General features: G+C 37.0%; 1 protein-coding gene across 3 annotated transcripts; it reads left to right on the top strand.

Moving 5' to 3' along the window:
- Positions 1–16,069: 16,069 nt before the first annotated feature.
- On the top strand, positions 16,070–20,367 carry LOC121767267 (cullin-3A-like). Of its 3 annotated transcripts, none has more exons than XM_042163506.1 (3): positions 16,070–16,489; positions 17,439–19,501; positions 20,060–20,367. In XM_042163506.1, exons 1-2 carry the CDS (start codon positions 16,326–16,328, stop codon positions 19,477–19,479), a joined length of 2,205 nt encoding a protein of 734 aa, XP_042019440.1. In that variant the 5' UTR covers positions 16,070–16,325; the 3' UTR covers positions 19,480–19,501; positions 20,060–20,367. The 3 variants fall into 3 exon arrangements, with proteins under 3 accessions (XP_042019440.1, XP_042019439.1, XP_042019438.1); XM_042163505.1 differs by having other exon boundaries at positions 19,969–20,367; XM_042163504.1 differs by lacking the exon at positions 20,060–20,367 and having other exon boundaries at positions 17,439–19,620.
- The last annotated feature ends 162 nt before the right edge of the window (positions 20,368–20,529 follow it).

Below are 20,529 nucleotides of genomic sequence, written 5' to 3'. Positions count from 1 at the left end.
GATGTTGCGATGGATGTTGAGTGAGCTTTAGGAATTCCCGGATGCGTCGTGTCTTCGTACATGGGCGTCATCCAATGACTCTCCTTTGATACTTGTTAATCCGCTGCCTTGTTTCGAATCGTTCTTGATAAAGTGTTTCATTTTTCCCCACACTACGTTATGACATTATTTACCTCGAGTCATTAATCCGTTGTTTAACTATTCGATAGACCAAAATATTTCTTTTTGAAGTTAATTGGGTTTTCATATTCAATCTCGTCCTTTATTGTTGTCTTTCATTGCGTCCCCCTTTTCTTCCCCTCTCCTTAGTCCCTCCCCTCGTCACGTTTTCCCCGTCTTCACTATCCTTAGTAAGGGCGGTCGTGACAAAGTGGTATCAGAGCTTCGTTCTTTCGCTCTGGTCCGAGAGTCTTCTTTCATATTAAGTCTAGATTAGTACCCCTAGACTAAAAGTGTCACGAAGGCTCAACATCCAAAGCATCGCGCTCAACTAAAGAAAGTGAGGTATGTTTTAAGTTGTTGAAAGAATGTGAGATCGATGTATAAAATTGATGATGATATGATGAGAATGTTTTGGCAAGTGTACGCATGTGAATAAACGTTATGTGTGAATATGATATTGTGATAGTGTGATTATGTGGAATATGAGCATGATTGGCAAGATAATCTAAGCATGTGTTGTATGTGTGAATATGATATTGTTATGGTATGATTATGTGGGACATGAGCATGAATTACATGATGTCATAAGTATGTGTTATGTGTGAAAGTACTACGACGTAAGCATGTGAACATAGGAAGCCTAAGGACGGCCTCAAATTTGGTGATGTGTGACGAACTCTAGATCTATCACAAATAACGAGATGAAATATATGTTGGAAAAACCTTCATCTTCGCGTAGATGGCACGGATAAAACAACCTGCACACGAGGGTGCTCAATATAGTGTCTGCGACGAATGCAAGGAAGTTATGATTTTGATAACAACGAATACTAACAACGATGCTAACATGTGTTTTGGATCAGAATGCCACCGAGACGCAGAGGGAAGAGGGTGTCATCACCCGTAGGAGGTCTAATTGATATTGTGCAAACTTGCCCGAACGTAGAGTTGTTTTAGGAGAGTTAGGAGTAGTAGCTCATCTTTTACACGTCATGCCTTTGGAGAACGTCGACATAATTTTGGGAATGGATTGGCTTGCCGAGAACCACACGACGATCCACTGCAAGGAGAGACAAATTCCCTTTCGAGCCCCTGGCAAAGAGCCGACTATCTTGTATGGAATCTCCATGAACCAACGAACCTCCATAATCTCCGCTTTGCGAGCAACCACGATGATCAGAAAAGGGCGTCCTGCGTATCTTGTGTACTTGAATGGAGAGGAGAAGAAGGACTTGAAGGTGGAAGACGTGGCCGTAGTATGAGACTTTCCCGACGTGTTCCCTGAAACTTTGCCTGGACCGCCGCCTGACAGGCAAGTGGAGCTTACCTTCGACTTGGAACCCGGATCTGCACCAGTATCGAAAGCACCATACCAAATGGCCCCTAAGGAGTTGGCAGAATTGAAGATTCAGCTGCTAGAACTACTAGATTTAGGCTTCATTCGACCTAGTGTGTCACCGTGGGGAGCGCATGTTTTATTCGTGAAGAAGAAGGATGGAACGATGAGGTTGGTGAAAAGAAGGATGTTAGGACCCGACGCTATCAAGGAGATGATCGAAATTGTACATCAAATCCGTGTAAGGATCAAAGAAGCTCAAGATAGACAGAAGTCGTACGCTGACGTGCACCGAACGGAGATCAAATTCGATGCTGGTGACAAAGTCTTCTTGAAAGTATCCCCGACGAGAGGAGTTGTGAGGTTTGGAGTGAAGGGCAAATTGAAACCACGTTTTGTAGGGTCGTACGAGATTATTGATGAAGTAGGTCATGTAGCGTATTGTCTGGCGTTACCTCCTAGTTTTAGGAATGTGCACAAAGTGTTCCACGTGTCGCAGTTGAGCAAGTACGTGTTTGATCCCAAGCATGTGATCCATCAAGAAGAGGTTGTCCTGACACCCGACATGAGCTACGAGGAGAGGCCCGAAGCAATCTTAGATCGAAAGGTGCAAGAGTTACAAAACAAGTCAATAGCATCCGTGAAAGTGTTGTGGGAACACCCTGGTCCCGAGGAAGCCACGTGGGAGTTAGAAGATAAGATGAAAGAAAAGTACCCCGAATTATTTATGGAAGACAACCAAATTTCGGGACGAAATTTCTGTTAAGAGGGGAAGGATGTAGCACCCCGGAAAATTGTGACTTTTTTATTATTATTATTTTTATTTGATGTCTTATTTTATTTTAATTAATGTGGATGTTGAATGAGAATTTCTTTTGTGGAAATTGAGTCTCTATGTGTTTGAGTTAATTATGTGAAATTAGTTGTTGTGAGTTAATGTGATTAAGCTTCCAGTATGTGAATTAAATTAAATGGGATAATGCATAATCATTCTAGCCATTTTATTTGAAATTTTCGGCCCTTTCTATTTATTGGAAGAAATATTCTCTTTCTTGGATTTAATTAATTGTTTTGGGATATTTATCCAAATTAAATCCTACCATACCTTGCCAAATCTTTTATTATCCTATTTAAATTAGGATTTAAATTATTTCCTTGTGAAAATAATCCTCAAAATTTCGACCCCTCCCTATTTTCTAAAGGGATTAATATTTTGTTCCTATTTTGTGGGATTCTTTCTCTTCAAATAAATTTGATTTGAACCATATCTCCATTTAATTAGTCAAAAATCCCACAACCCCTTTTTTTCTCTCTAAAATACACGCCTACCTTCCCTATTTTTCTTCCACAAATTTTAATTATTTTATTTAAGTGGGGGAATAAATCCTTGAATATAAATAGAAAACCCTAACCCTAATCCCTCATTCACACGCCTCCCACTCTTCCTCTCCTCCCCCACACGTTTTTCTCCTCCCCTCCCATCTCTCTCAAGTGCTCCAAATCAATTCTTCATTCTTGCTTCGATTTGGAGTTTGAAACTCAAGATTCGTTGAGGAATCGAACCACTCGTCGTTTCTACCGATTGTTTTTCAAGAGAAAGGTATACTTTGAATCATCCTTCTCATTCTTATCATTGAATCCATAATTTTGAACCTCTCATGCATATAGTGAGTGTAGAGATCATAGATCTCAAAGTTAATCGGTTGGGATTGAGGGTTACATGAGAAAATATATGTGTATGCGTTTATTGATGTGGATGAATGAACTTGTGGATGATTCGTTGGTGAATGATATGTGAATATATGAGAACATGGTGGTGAGATCTTTTTAAAGCATGATTATGTGTTGGAAGCATGAATATATGTGTTTGGATGAATGATAGATAAACCCTAATTCGAATTTGTGAAGCATGAAAACTGTGGTGTTCGGACAGTAGATTCCGACATGTGTTTGACCGAACAAAATATCTTATTTTGGCACGAATTTTAAACTGATTACAATTTGAGATGTCTCTTGTGTTGTGTATAAATTTCAGCTTCTTTTGACGAAAGATGAATTTTAAATGAATTTTTAAAGTTAACTGCGCAGTTCTGTCAGAAATTGTATTCTCGTCGAGTGAGTTTCGTTTTTTATTTGACCGACCTAAAGATGTGATTTTGATGTGAAATTTTAATTGGATAATCTTTGATGTGTCTACTGTATTGTGGCAAAACCTCAGCCTCATTGGACATCGGATGGATTTTTTATGATTTTTACAAAACGATCGCGCAGTTCTGCCAGATTTTTATCATGTTAAAATAATACTTGTTGTCAAGTTTTGAGTGAATAAATGATACATGTGTGATTAAGGAACGTATCTTATGGCGTGGTTATGTGTTATACGTTGAGGTATACTATGGGGTGTTTCCTTATGTTGGTGAACGTTTGGGATGTGTAATTTAATAAAACGATGAAAGGAACGATTGGACATGCATGATAAATTGTATTGATGGAAGGCTGATTGTGTTGTATTATGTGGTTATGATGTTGACAAGGGTTGTTGTGCGTACGTGGGTACGAAGAGCATGGATTTCAATAAAGTTGTGAACAGTGTTTTGTAAGCAATCGAGGTGGGCTTTCTTTTACTAAAATTCTTTTATGTTTCGAAATATGATTGTGGAGCTATAAGGGTGGTTTAAAGTGTTATGTCATGCCATGATTGTTTTGATGTTGAGATTGTTGCTTGATGCCTAGTTCGTTTGAGCTTGCTCAGTTAGGCTATAGGGCTATGTTGAGATTGTGTTTGATGCCTAGTTTGTGAGTTCGCTCCATTAGGCTATTGGGTTATGATAAACGAATTCGGGTCTGAGTAGGGCCGCAAACCCTATCAGGCTGTGTACACAGAGGGGATCGTGAGCCATCCTTGCTAGTCGGCCGATCTCGTGGGTGAATAGTGTGGCCACACTTTCGTCGCACTATGGTAAGAGAATGTGATTGATTGATTGATTGATAAGAAAGTGGGGAGATTGTTTTGTCTGGCCAGACTATGAAAATATTTTTGTGTTCTCGATGATATTTCTTAACTACATGTAAAACTCGAGTTCACTGGTATGGATGACATAACTGTTATAAAATATTTTCGACATGAGTCCATTGAGTACAACAAGTACTCAGCCCTGCATTTCGTTTTAAAATTTTGCAGGTTGAGCGGGATGTTGCGATGGATGTTGAGTGAGCTTTAGGAATTCCCGGATGCGTCGTGTCTTCATACATGGGCGTCATCCTATGACTCTCCTTTGATACTTGTTAATCCGCTGTCTTGTTTCGAATCGTTCTTGATAAAGTGTTTCATTTTTCCCCACACTACGTTATGACATTATTTACCTTGAGGCATTAATCTGTTGTTTAACTATTCGATAGACCAAAATATTTCTTTTTGAAGTTAATTGGGTTTTCATATTCAATCTCGTCCTTTATTGTTGTCTTTCATTGTGTCCCCCTTTTCTTCCCCGTTCCTTAGTCCCTCCCCTCGTCACGTTTTCTCCGTCTTCACTATCCTTAGTAAGGGCGGTCGTGACAGCTTGATATTGGGGAGGCGTCATTCGGGAAGTGTCAGTCATCGTGGCGGTCAAGTACATGGATAATAAGGTGTTCGAGGCCGAGACCGAGCCCGTCTGGCTTGATTTGCCTCGGCCCCTCCTCCCTCTAACCGCCTTCGTCGCCTTGGTCCCTTGCGGCCGACGATGCCCACGAGAGGAGCCCCCGACGTCTGGCTTAATTTTCTTCTCTCTAAAGTCTAAACCATCTTTCTGTTTATTGTTCATCTACTGTTCTTTTCTTTGTCATTTATTGCAGATGAATTCATGAGCTTAACAGGTTAGTTTCCTTTCCCGTTGTTTTATGTTTTTAGTTTGATTTTTTTTTTTTACTTTTGCTTCTTATCGTGTTGCTTTTTCTTTTGGATCCTATCTACAACACAAGAATGATATTATAACCTATGCTAACAATTTAATTGTACAAGGATTCTTCATTTTTACAGGCAGTTTGTTCACATAGGGAATTATTTGGCATCATTCAGAAGAGTATCATCCACACAGTTGGCTTCAAACCGGTAGTCTGTAGAAGAAAAACTGTCATACCTTTACAACCTGTAGAATAAAAAATCATATTCACGTGTTGTTGCGCTTTTTATTAGCACTAAAAATACCTTTGCAAGTATACAAGATAGATCTAGTACTAAGCGTCATATACTAACTAGAGAAACAAGAGATTTGATTTTAAATAAATAAAACAAATAAAATAAAGCAAGTAAATTAGGCAAATAGGGGAATTCCAAGAGTAGTGGTTTCACAATTATGATTATACAAATTCCAACTACAACACCCTAGCACAGTTCATACTTCGATAGAACGAGTCACATAAGTTTTGTCCATGCGGCACAAGCGTAGATTACTAACACTAGGGTTGTCAATCCTAGATCTATAACTCCTAAAAGCTCCTAAGACCCTTATAAAGTCCTCACTCTCAATTAACAGTGTTGTTTTAAGGGTAGCTAATTATAGTGTCTACTAAGAAGATCTAACTCGTCAATCTCCTCACACGATTATGTAGCAGGCTATATTAAATTATCACCGAATGTGTCACTCAAACATGAAGTATTATAGAACAACTTAGGGAAGAAATGAAGTAAGAACAAAACGAATATTAAATAGCAAAACGGAATTGTATAAACCAATAAAAATTACTAACACATCCAAAGAAATCTTATAGTTTAGCTACTTATATACAAATACCAAAAATTACAAATTAAAGTACAAAATATAAAGAAAAAAACAAACAAAACCCAAGGGTGAATTGTCGTGCAATCTTTAGCCTTCTCTTGCTTTGCTACAATCTCCAAAAATGTTGATGAAATGATGGATGAAGTAATTAGGGGCAATGAATTGGTGAATATTATGAATTGGTGAATATTATGAATTAGGTTATGAGGTATATATAGGCTTGAAAAGGATTTAAATTTGGTAAAAAGTTTCCTTCAAGTAATAGTAAATATGGAATTTTCGTGCCCCATAGGTTAAGGAAAAGATTTGGCTTCACAAGATAATGTCTTCTTTACTTCTTTGAATTTCTGCCTAAAATTCTGCACTTGACAGCTTTGCGCGACTTTGGTAGAACCGCCGTAACTTTCTCCACATAACTCCGATTGAGATGATCAAGGCACCACTTCAAAGAAGAAGAGAGTGACATGTAGAACGCCCTGATCGGACTTCAGGATCGCCGGTAAATTGAGTTTGAACACAGGCTGTCGTGCGTGACCGGGCGCAGCGGGCACCTGGACAGCTCCAGAACCCTCTGGACTCGTTGCAGCGACCGCTGGCATGGGTCCAGCGGGCCGCTGGGTTGCGCTTCAGTTCCAGCTTCCAGATTTGACGTTTTTATGCCATTTTTCAGCTCTATTTTGCACATTTCTCACAAAACACGTTAAAATACCAAAATGAATAAAATATATAAATAATGGACATTTAATTATTGCAATTTATGACTTTTGTTTATTTGTTTTTATTTTATTTTCTTCAGTTTTTATAATTTTTAATAACTTTTAAATAGGGATATTGACATCTAATATCATGAAACTTTCAAAAAGTTGGATTTTCCTATTAACTTTAAAATTGACAAATAATATCACGAATTTTACCCCGAGTTTGTTTTTTCCCACGAATGAAAAAATTCATGTTATTTTAATAGGTGAAGAACAATTTTGGAGGGTGTGCTTCAAGAAAAACTATCTTCAAAGATTGAAAAACTTGAAGCTCTCAAAATTATTGTCGAGAAATTACGAAAAAAAATTTGTATCATAATATTATTTGTGGGAATTTTTTCATTAGTGGGAAAAAACAAACCCGTGGTAAAGTCCGTGATATTATTTGCCAATTTTAAAGTTCGTGGAAAAAACCCAACTTTTTGAAAGTTTCATGATATTAGATGTCAATATCTCTTTTAAATAATACAATAATAAGAATAATATTTATCGATCTATACATAAATATAAAAGCCAAATACAACAAAATCCATTTTTCTGCCCACTTTTATAGAATATTGATACCTGCCATTATCATAAAATGGTATCAACTTTTAATATACAATACTAAGGCATGATGGATTTGATATACTCCCTCTGTCCCATTTAAAATGAAACGTTTTTTCTTTTTTGGTTGTCCCATTAAAAATGAAACGTTTCCTAAAATATAAACAACTCTATCTCTATTTTTTTATTTCTCTTATTTTACTCTCTCTTCATTAACTCACATGGTTAAAACTTGGAACCAATAATATTTATTACTCAATGGATAAAATGAAAATTTATTTAAATGTTATCCTCTTAAATCTGATAAATAATATTGATGGCATTCCAAGTCCTAAGTCATTGTCTTCATCAAAGCTCCATGGTTTCAAGAGTTTTCTCTCCATATGTCATCGATCTTATTGTGAAAATGCTTAGTTAAAGATTTTGTAATGCTCCAAACATGTTATTGGATAAATTGTTCGTGTGAATTGTTCTATTTATCTATCTTATGATCATCCTTATTACAATCGTATTCTTTGAATTTATTATTTTTGGTGCATCAATTGTAGAAGATCTTTATTCTTATTTAAACGTTTCTTTAAGTTTGAATAAGATAGATCTTTGTGATAATGAAGTATCAATTAGAATTGTTCAGATGATAATATGATAATGGACGTCATGTGCCAGTGCTTATAGTAGTTGATCTTCGAGTCTCACGCATCTGTAGGGTTCTTAGATAAATAAAAGTTGGTTTATAGAATATGTGTTCAGCTATTATATCTCAGTGCTAGCATTGAGAGTTGATTTTGTAATCCCGTAATTCATAAGATATAGTAATTGAATATTAAAATAAATCACCTTTTATCAATGAATGATTGGAGTAACAATCTCATCTCTTAATTCTTCTTGCTCATTTTATTTTTTTTAATTGTTGTTGCATGATCTTTGATCCAAATCTTCAGAGTAAAGTATTTATTGTTATGTGTTTTGTTTGCTTTAGAGTTAAATAATCTTTACCTTCCTTGTGGATCGACACTCGAAGTAGTACATTCGATGATGTATTCTTGCAGTATCGTTGTAATATTAGAATTATTTTATTAAACTTGTGTAATCTTGCACTTGATTATATAACTCGAAAATTACACATCAGTTGTGATGATGATTATGTTAGTTGTGATGATACATTAAATGTTGTGTTATTTCAACTTAAGCTCCGTATTTTATTCAGGTGTCTGGAGAGTAGATGTGGACAAATAAGTATTCACGTTTCTACACGTCTACATTTTTCATATGTTGAGCCTTTCTTTTGGTTTTGTGATGATAATGATATTAGTTGTGATGATATATTCAATATTGCGTTGTTTCAACATAGATCCATATTTTTAAAATACTGAGCCGTACATCGCACGGGTGTAATACTAACTGAACAAAAGAGGAATCACTCATAATTTTTGAAAAACTTGTTTATACACTACATTACTTGTAGAATTAAATGAACATAATTAAAGTTCTTTATCGATAAAATAGATCCACACACGTCTTCTATCTTCTGTAAAATATGAATCCAATTAACCATTACAACACTAATTAAATATAAAATAATTAAAGAATTATTAGAATCAATCAAAACTAAAAGCATCTCAACATAGTACTCCCTCCCTCCCAGCCTAAGTGAGACGTATTCCTTTTTGGTAAGTCCCAACCTAAGTGAGACGTTTTCTTTTTTAGCAACAATCAAGTCACTCCTCTCTCATACTTTATACTCTTATCTCTTCTATTTTATCATCTCTTACTTTATTCTCTCTTTTTCTTTCTTACTTTATCATCTCTTACTTTTTTCTCTCTTTCTCTTTCTTACTTTATCATCTCTCTTACTTTACTATTAATAATTTAATTCACTAAACACCACTACCTAAATTCCCGTGCCAAAATAGAAGCGTCTCGCTAGTCTCGCTTAGGCGGAGACGGAGGGAGTACGTTTTTATATAAAAATCTTATTATGCAAATAAATACATAAGGACATGTAAAAAAGGACATGTAAAAAAAGATACTGATCGATTATAATTTTAATGTATAATCTCATATGTACATGCAATTTATTATAATTATTATTTCAATAGGTATTCCGAAACCTTTCACGTCCCTTCATTTAAAGTCTATTCATTTTCTCTAATAAAATTAGAAAATCTAAAAAATCTTTTTATATCTCAACTTTATTAAATGAGTATTCAATTTATAATCTCACATATACATTCAAAAACATCCATAATACTAATTATTTCTCCAAAATCCTCCTTTTATATATGTACATACAGGGATGCACTATGATGACAACATAGTTAAAATGACAACTTAGGCAAGCAACTTGACATATGGTACCAAACAATCTGTGATACATTGACAAACATATGTGATACATAGGCAAACAACTTGGCATATAGTTTCAAGCAATGTGATACGAAATCAGAGATAATCAAACAATGTGCAATACATATGCAAGCAAACCTACCACGTGGCAGACTAATATTGAATCTTCTCCTAAATTTAAGGGTCTTCATTGGTGGTAGATTGTCATTTTAGTACAATCTTGTACATATATGTTAATTTAATTCTTTATATGAAAAATAATAGTACTATTAATTAATTATTATCATCAACGTGATTTGTAATAGAACTTATAAATTCACTAACATATTCAAATTGAACTTATACTATCAGTTATCATTCTATTTAAAAGAAAAATAAGCTAAAAAAAAACTTATCTACCGAGTTGTCAAGTGGACAGGCTGGCCTAGGCCCACGCCCGCCTATATTGAGGCCCAGGCGCATGTATGAGGCGGGGCGGGTTGGGTTGGGCTTTGTTTAAATTTTTATTTATGTATTTGAAAGAGATGCTAAAAATATTATAACAAAAAATAAAACATACAGTAACTTCTATTTATATCTAATTAACACTAAATCTAAACTTAAATAATAGGTTTAAGTTCATCTACTACTGTGTGTTAGCATTATTTTTCATGTTCTTTATTCTATCTAAAAGTAAGTGCATAACTAAAAGAAGAACCAATATTATTATTTTTATTAGTAGATGATGACATATGAGTTAATGTTGTATCTTTAAACCTATAAGTATATGAATTAGCTAACAAATTAAAAAACTCTATAATTATTCATCAAATATTGGGGTTTGAATACATAAGTATGTTCGAAGATACAAGAACCATCTTTTTACATCTTCGATAAATAATAAGAAAAAAAATTAGATATAGCCAAGATTAAATTTTGCATTCATGATTTGGTTTGGAACTTATGTAGATATTACACTATTATTTTTTGAGTTCATTTGAAGATATCCAATAAATTAGAACGATATAGAGAAAGATTAACATGTCTCATGTACAAGATGACATGCATAAATAGAGAAATATCCAATTATTAGTGGTTAATTACCTAATTATATTAAAAAACATAATTATATAAGGTGGGCCTCTGATGGGCCCTGTCTTGGGCTTCAGATGATCCTGAGCTTGGGTTTGCAAAATGGCCCAATTGGAGCCCATTTCAACCGATGAGGTCGGCCCAAACCCGCTTCGTTTCACTGATGGTTCGGGCCTGGGCCGGCCCATACCAGGCCTGGGTCGGGCCTACCAACTACCTTCATTTCTTCAATTTCCCTTCCCATACAGAAACCTAGCCTGGCTTCGTTTGCCACGCGAATTTACGAATTTCTTTTCATGACGAGACATTGTATATCGAGCTCAATTCTTCAGCAAGTTTATAATTTTTTTAAAAAATAGTAAATTCAAACATATTTTTTTATACATACATGTAATTGTAAACAACTCATCTTTTTGCAAACATTAATTACAAACAGAGAGCAAATAAATAAATTAAAAAAAGATTTAAAGATAGATAATGCTAAGAATCATAAAATTAAACCACAATCAAATAATCATTAAGCTAATGGTGGTTACACAAAAATGGAAAGCTAAAAGATAAAAATATTAAAATTAAAAATTAATTATATAAATGTTAAACAACATATTATTACTCCATTTGTCTTAGATGGCATACTTGGGGAATATTTTAAAAGATGTTGTTTTGTGTGTTAGATGGAAAGAAAAAAATATATATTTATATTAATGTGAGAGATAATTTTTTTTCAAAAATAAATATAACATCTTTTGTGAAATAAAATAAAAAAAGTGTGACATCTATTATGAGATGGAGGGAGTATATGATATTATAAATTATAATGATATTTTGATTAATTTTTTCCAAAATACGTATAGATGTATAGATATGGATATTACATAATGTAGTGAAAATTTGAAAAAATAAAAGAGGGGAATCGAAAAATGGAGGATTGTGTGGTTTCCTGCAATTTCCCCTCTTATAATTATCTGTTGCATGCATGATCATTCATGCGTAAAATGCATGCAACACAAGATAGCGAGCTATAAAGGAAATCGTTGGAAGGTGGGAGTTAAGTAGGAGTTAGTTGCTGTGTAACTAACTCAAGCCAGCTGGCAATCATCACGTGAGATATGACGTGTTGCAGCCAATGAGAGTCGAGCATGTGGATGTTAGTTAGTTAAGTGAGCTAAGATGAAGAGTATAAGTAGAGGAGTTGCTTATTTCTTCGGTTATGTCGAGTATAGTGTTGAATTGTAAATCGGAGCTTAGATCGTGGATCTAGTTCCTCCTCTTCGTTTGATTGTTTCTATCGTGTAAACTTCTTGTTGATTCAATAATACGCTCCTCGATTGTTCATTCAAGAGTTGCTTTGCGTATTATCGCTGAGTTCGGCAATGCCGAACTAAGGGAGGGAGACCGAGAAGAAGTCACTGAGTTCGGCCGTGACGAGCTAAGATAGGGAAGCTACGAGCTCGGATCGTAACAAGGGAGACCGAGAAGAAGTCACTGAGCTCGGCAGTGACGAGCTAAGATAGGGAAGCTACGAGCTCGGATCGTAACAAGTGGTATCCAGAGCAGTCGATCTCCGGAAACTGGAACGGTGACGCGAGGCGCTGAAATGGAGAAGAAAATGGCGGAATTGATGGATCAGAAGTTAAGTGAGCGTGATCAAGTCATTCATGAGCAGGAAATCCAAATTTTGGAATTGAGGCAAGCAATCGCTACGATTAATTTGCAGAATCAGAAAAACAACGCAGCAATGGATAATGGTGAAGGAAGTAGCGAAGGAAAATCAGATTGGGGAAGATCTACTCGATATGAGTTTCCTAAATTTGATGGTGAAGGATTTGAAGGTTGGATGATGAGAGCTGAATATTTTTTTCAAGTAGCAAGGGTACCAGAGGCGGAGAAAGTAAAGGTAGCAGCAATTCATATGGAAGGAAAAGCTCTCCAATGGCATAGAGGATTTTTTACTCTACATGGAAATGAGGCGTATGTTGATTGGAGATATTACATCTCGTGCGTAGCAGCTCGCTTTGGAGCTCATGCTTTTGAGGATCCGCTTGCAGATCTGAGGAATCTCAAACAAAAAGGTACGCTACAATCATACATGGATACTTTTGATGAGTTGTATCCGAGAGCTAGTATAAGAGAGGATCAAGCACTTAGTTTTTTCTTATCTGGACTTATTGATGAACTACAAATGCCAGTGAGAATGTTTAAACCTAAGAGCTTGGCTGAGGCTTACTCATTAGCTAAATTGCAAGAACTAACTGTGAAGGCTTTAGGAATTAAGCCTAAGGTGATGCAGAGTAATGTGTATTCTAATAGCAGTTATTACTCGAGTAGTAAGCCTCTGGCAGTCACCACTAATAGTAAACCTGTGGTGAATACTAACAATTGGAGTGGAGGTAATAAGGAGCCTAATCGTTTGGGTGGTGTTAGAGCTAGCACTAATCTATCACCCAAAGAAATGGATGAAAAAAGAGCTAGGAAGGAGTGTTTCTGGTGCACTGAAAAATTCACTCCTAATCATCAATGTTCTAAGAGGAAATTTTATGTTATACAACTGATTGAGCTGGGAGACACAGCAGAAAGTGAGGAACAAGCAGATTTGGCAGATGAAACAAGGGATGGTGAAGAACCGGATCTCCAGCTGTCTTTACATGCTGTTTGGGGTAAGAATGGACCTCAACTGATGAGGATTAGGGGAATCTGTCAGAAAAAGGCTTTAAAGATCTTAATTGATACTGGGAGTACTCATAACTTCTTGAGTTCCAGAGTAGCTAAAAAGATTAAGAGTGAACTCACTGCAGTGAGCTCTAAGGCTGTAGAGGTTGCTAATGGACAACTACTGCAATGCAATCAGAAATGTAGTAACCTTGAGTGGGAAATGCAGGGAGCAACATTTCAAGCTGAGGTCTATCTTATTCATTTAGAAACTTATGATTTGATATTGGGTGGTGCTTGGTTGTCTACCTTGGGTGAGATTACATGGGATTTCAACAAGCTGACTATGCAATTCAAATTATCTGGTGCGGTTGTGAAGTTGCAAGGAGAGCTATGGTCACCAAAATCTGATCAATTACATTGTTTACATATCTGCAACCTGCAAGAAAAAGATGAAAATGAAAGAAAGATCAGCCAGCTGATGAAACAGACTGATACTACTTCTCACCCTAAATTTAGCTGGAAAAATGGTGAGTTAAGGAGAAATGGCAGACTTGTAGTTGGAAATGATGTATTCTTGAAGGCCAAAATTCTAACTATATTCCATGAGTCTGCAACAGCTGGCCATTCGGGTGTGTTGGGAACTTACAAGAGGATCTCTGCCTTGTGTTATTGGCCTAAAATGATGAAGGATGTTAAAGAATTTGTGAGGATGTGTGTGACTTGCCAAAGATATAAACCAAGCACTACTTCCCCGGCTGGATTACTTCAACCCCTGCCTATGCCTGCTGCAATTTTTACTGATATCACTATGGATTTCATAGAGGCTTTACCTACTTCGCATGGAAAAGACACTATATTTGTGGTGGTAGACCGGTTGAGTAAGTATGCTCATTTTATGGCTTTGTCCCATCCTTTTACAGCCAAGAAAGTAGCAGAAATATTCATGGATTTTGTTTTCAAATTACATGGCATGCCTGCTAAAATTGTGAGTGATCGAGGTGCTGTGTTTGTGGGAGCTTTCTGGAAGGAGTTTATGACTTTATTGGGTGTGGAATTGCTATATTCTACAGCCTATCACCCTGAGACCGATGGACAATCTGAGGTTGTTAATAGATGTTTACAATGTTATTTGAGATGCTCTATGGGAGAGAAACCACACTCTTGGGTTCAATGGCTGGGATTAGCCGAATATTGGTACAACACTACTTATCACTCGAGTATTCGGATGACTCCCTTTGAAGCATTATATGGATTTCCACCTCCTTTACATGTCCCATACCTACCTGGGGATTCAGATATTGAAGCTATAGACATTGCTTTGAGAGATAGAGAGGAGATGATTGTCATATTAAAGAAAAATATTGAGAAAGCTGCAGCAAGAATGAAGAAACAAGCTGATCTTCATCGTTTTGACAGAGAGTTTCAGATTGGTGATTGGGTTTGGCTGAAGCTTCAAGACTATAGGCAGAAATCTATTCGGGGCAAACACCACAAGTTCGAAGCTAAGTTTTTTGGACCATATCAGATCGTGGATAGAATGGGGAAGGTAGCTTATAAGCTGAATTTACCCTCATCAGCTGCTATACATGATGTCTTTCATGTTTCATTACTGAAGCCCGCTGCACCTCCTCTCGGGCCTATTTCAGATCTACCATCTACATCTCATATCAATGATGCTATACCACAAGCGATTCTGGATAGAAAAATGGTGAAGCGACACAATCAAGCGGCTACAAAATGGCTGATCCATTGGAAAGATAGATCCCCTGCCGATGCTTCTTGGGAATTCGCGGACGTGATCACCGAGCGTTTCCCTTGGTTCCTTGAGGACAAGGAACCTTAAGTCGGGGGTATTGTTGCATGCATGATCATTCATGCGTAAAATGCATGCAACACAAGATAGCGAGCTATAAAGGAAATCGTTGGAAGTTGGGAGTTAAGTAGGAGTTAGTTGCTGTGTAACTAACTCAAGCCAGCTGGCAATCATCACGTGAGATATGACGTGTTGCAGCCAATGAGAGTCGAGCATGTGGATGTTAGTTAGTTAAGTGAGCTAAGATGAAGAGTATAAGTAGAGGAGTTGCTTATTTCTTCGGTTATGTCGAGTATAGTGTTGAATTGTAAATCGGAGCTTAGATCGTGGATCTAGTTCCTCCTCTTCGTTTGATTGTTTCTATCGTGTAAACTTCTTGTTGATTCAATAATACGCTCCTCGATTGTTCATTCAAGAGTTGCTTTGCGTATTATCGCTGAGTTCGGCAATGCCGAACTAAGGGAGGGAGACCGAGAAGAAGTCACTGAGTTCGGCCGTGACGAGCTAAGATAGGGAAGCTACGAGCTCGGATCGTAACAAGGGAGACCGAGAAGAAGTCACTGAGCTCGGCAGTGACGAGCTAAGATAGGGAAGCTACGAGCTCGGATCGTAACATTATCAACTCGATTCGACAAAGAAAATCATCAGTTTAGCTTTAGCACCAAAACCTTGGAAACTTGCCCTCCTTTCACAAAGAAATGCTGAACATTTGCTCCTTTGATCAATAATCTCGAAATCCTGTTCATGGTGGTGGACTAACTCGACCTTCAATCCAATCCATCAGCGGTATTCAGCTCCAATTTCATGCCCTAAACCTGGATTTTCGGTTGTCAATCAATTGAGAAAATCCCTAAAATTGCGTCATCAATTTTACCCTAAGAATGAGCAGCGGGCCGAAGAAGAGGAATTTTCAGATTGAAGCTTTCAAGCACAAAGTGGTGGTGGATCCCAAGTATGCCGAAAAGACTTGGAAGGTTTTAGAGGATGCTATTAAAGAGATTTACAATCATAACGCTAGCGGGCTTAGTTTTGAAGAACTATACAGGTTTGTTTTTGCTGTTTCTTCCCCCAATTTCGCCAAGTTTCTTTTTTAATTCATTTTTTACGGTTTTGTTTGTAGCTTCAATTGTCTGCATATGCTTGTTGTATTTCTACTTTGCTTTATATTGATGGATGATTCTGTAGCTGATTTGATTTGGTATTCATTCGAACCTGTTTTACCGCCATTTCTATGATAGTAATGGTAGCTGATTAATGTTTTCATGTGCTGGGATTACCTTCTTTCCTTTCACCTTATTATCACATTAAACAATGTTATCTTCAAGTGGAATTCCATGGTGCATAGTTTACACTTGATGTGTAATTCTCCGATCTTTACACTGATAGAGGATTTCGTAGTAAATGTGTATGTATAGAAAACTGTCTCGACGAATTGTGTTTAAGGTTTTAAATAGAATTTGCTTATGTTACGGTTTCATGGACGGCCCTCTGTTTTTGTTATGTTACAACTTACAACATCACTAATCTCTATGTAATGGATTTCATGACCATTGCTTCTGAATGTATATATATAGAAAACCGTCTCGATGAAGACTTTGTTTCAGTTAATTTGATCCCTCATTCCCTCTGCTTCAATCCTACTCTGGCTCCATTATGCTCATGTAGAAAAGAAACTCCCTTTTTAAGCACAAGGTCATTTGAGCTGTGGAATGTTAAAAGAGTCTATAGTCTATACGCAAATCTATCATAAGAGTTTGAACGAGGAGAATTATATATGTTGAACATATGTTTTACGAAAAGAAACTTCCTTTTATATGCTGTGTAGAGGTGCGTTTTCTGGGGAAAAAAAAGTAGAAGCTTTGATTGCTGAACATATGTTTCTTTTGGTTGAAGTGAATCCTTACTTGAGTATGAAACAACTACTATTTTTTTCCCAAATCGCATATTCCTACTGTAACATATTGGGTCTCTAATTTGAATTTCTGTTCATCCAGAAATGCTTACAATATGGTATTACATAAATTTGGGGAGAAGCTTTATTCTGGACTTGTGTCAACAATGACACTCCATCTTCAGTCAATGTCCAAATCTATAGAAGATGCCCAAGGTGCTTCGTTCCTGGATGAACTTAATGCCAAATGGAACGATCACAATAAAGCATTGCAAATGATTCGTGACATACTAATGTATATGGACAGGACATTCATCCCAAGCACCCATAAGACCCCTGTTCATGAGCTCGGGCTAAACCTCTGGAGGGACTATGTCATTCACTCTAGTAAAATCCAGTCAAGGCTTTTAAACACCATTCTTGAACTGATACAGAGGGAACGCACAGGTGAAGTCATCAACAGAGGGCTTATGAGAAACATTATTAAAATGCTAATGGATTTGGGACCTTCAGTCTACCAAGAAGATTTTGAGAAACCATTTCTTAACGTTTCTGCTGATTACTATCGGGCAGAATCTCAGGAATATATTGAGTGTTGTGATTGTGCGGACTACCTGAAGAAAGCTGAAAGGCGTTTAAATGAAGAGATTGACAGGGTATCACATTACTTAGACACAAAGACTGAACCTAAGATAACCAATGTTGTAGAAAAGGAGATGATAGCCAACCATATGCTTAGATTGATTCATATGGAGAACTCAGGGCTGGTAAAGATGCTTCTGGATGATAAATCTGAAGACTTGGCAAGGATGTACAACTTATTCCGTCGGGTTTCAGACGGCCTCTCCACAATTAGGGATGTTATGACGTCCCACATCAGAGATACAGGCAAACAGCTTGTTACTGATCCAGAGAAATCGAAGAATCCAGTGGAGTTTGTTGAGACACTCCTTGAGAAAAGGGATAAGTATGATAAAATCATAAGCTCGGCATTCAGCAATGACAAGACATTCCAGAATGCCTTGAGTTCTTCATTTGAGTATTTCATCAATTTAAATCCTCGTTCTCCGGAGTACATATCTTTGTTTGTGGATGATAAGCTACGCAAAGGGCTGAAGGGAGTGAAAGACGAGGATGTTGAGCTTATTCTTGATAAGGTAATGATATTGTTCCGTTACCTTCAGGAGAAAGATGTTTTTGAGAAATACTACAAACAGCACTTGGCAAAGAGGCTCCTGTCCGGAAAAACAGTATCGGATGATGCAGAAAGAAGTCTCATTGTCAAACTTAAGACTGAATGTGGGTATCAGTTTACATCAAAATTGGAAGGGATGTTTACAGATATGAAGACGTCTCAGGACACTATGCAAGGGTTTTATGCTGCCTGCGGTGCTGAGCTGGGGAATGGCCCGACATTAGTCGTCCAAGTTTTGACTACTGGGTCGTGGCCTACTCAATCCACCAACACTTGCAACCTTCCAGCTGAGCTGTCAACTCTCTGCGAGAAGTTTCGGTCATATTACCTGGGGACTCATACAGGTAGGAGATTGACCTGGCAGACAAATATGGGAACAGCTGATCTGAGAGCAACCTTTGGGAATGTACACAAGTATGAGTTGAATGTTTCGACTTATCAAATGTGTGTTTTAGTGCTGTTCAACAATACCGAACATCTTAGCTACAAGGAGATTGAGCAGGCCACAGAGATTCCATCTTCTGACTTGAAACGGTGCCTGCAGTCCTTAGCTTGCGTAAAAGGGAAAAATGTGCTTCGTAAAGAGCCCATGAGCAAGGATATCAGAGAGGATGATGCATTTTCTATTAATGACAATTTCACAAGCAAACTTCGAAAGGTTAAAATAGGAACTGTGGTTGCACAAAAAGAATCTGAGCCGGAGAAGCAAGAGACAAGGCAGAGGGTGGAGGAAGATAGGAAGCCCCAGATTGAGGCTGCAATAGTCAGAATCATGAAATCGAGGAGGGTACTCGATCATAATAATATCATTGCTGAGGTGACAAAACAATTGCACTCACGGTTCCTGGCCAACCCCGGGGAGATCAAGAAACGAATTGAATCCCTTATAGAGCGAGATTTCTTGGAAAGGGATAATGCAGATAGACGATTATACCGGTATCTTGCGTGAAATTTTTCTTCAATATTTCCAGGTTAGCTTTTGCCATGAAAGTGCTACTGGTTGACAGTCTAGACAAGTTTATTTCTGAAAGATGCAATTTTTCTTTGAGTGAAACTATTATCTCTTCTTGCAATGGTCACTATTCAATTCCACCCTTTGTAACATCATTTGCGTATTGCCTACAGCTATGATTTCACTCTCTCTTCGTGCAATGTGCTATACTCGCATCTCAATCTCATACATTTTTTGGTACCATAAGTTTTCTCTAACAAGACCTTCACTTCCAAACCTATGCATATCGTTTATTCTAGTCATTAAAGTTTCATAAATGCAGTAAATAGGAAGAAAATACTGAAATGTGTCCAGGCATCCTATGATGAAAACGTGTAAATGTTTGTCTTCACTAACTTTTATTCGGTTCTGAAGCATATTTCTGTGCTCTCAACAAATCTTTTTCTAATTCTTCATTTTCTTCACATCTTCCTTGGTACATTCCAGTAATGTTCCTCCTTTTGTCTCCCTCACCTGCTTCTAAGTTCTAACAACAGCAATCCCATTGAAAACACAAATATCACACCACCACTTTCAGGCAATGTCGGCCTGAGTCACTGCGCAGAGACTGTCCGCATCTTCATCATAAACCATTGTCTGTACTTCAATGGAGTTTCAGGTTGGTTTGACGTTTGCATATACCAATATCCTCTGTAAACATGTTCATAGGTTGTTTTTGTATTGGTGGTTTTGCTGTGTTGGTTATTGAGGAGTGTTTTGAATAGAACTATATCTGGAACATCAGATTTTGATCCAAGAGTAGCTTGTCAAACTATACTGGTTACTGAATATACAACTACTACTCCATCTATCTCATTAAAAATGAAACGTTTCTTTATATGGAAACAACATTTCTACTTTATCATCTCTTACTTTATTCTCTCTTCATTAATTTCTGAAACAACACTTCATGCCAAAAACTAAATGTTTCATGAAAAACTAAAATTTTATTTGATTCTTTTGGAGGATGAGATAGATACAGTGTTTGCAGTGTAGATTACCTGCTAC

The sequence above is a fragment of the Salvia splendens genome, chromosome 15, assembly GCF_004379255.2.
Source record: "Salvia splendens isolate huo1 chromosome 15, SspV2, whole genome shotgun sequence".
Classification (NCBI taxonomy): Eukaryota; Viridiplantae; Streptophyta; class Magnoliopsida; order Lamiales; family Lamiaceae; genus Salvia; species Salvia splendens.
Note: the sequence above shows the minus strand (reverse complement) of the source record. Positions and strands in the feature narration are given on the sequence as shown.

Excerpts from the sequence above, each read along its gene's own strand:
- LOC121767267 (XM_042163506.1), top strand. The coding sequence starts at position 16,326 with ATGAGCAGCGGGCCGAAGAAGAGGAATTTTCAGATTGAAGCTTTCAAG. Across the intron at positions 16,490-17,438 it reads AGTTTTGAAGAACTATACAG|AAATGCTTACAATATGGTAT; the intron begins GTTTGTTTTTGC and ends CTGTTCATCCAG.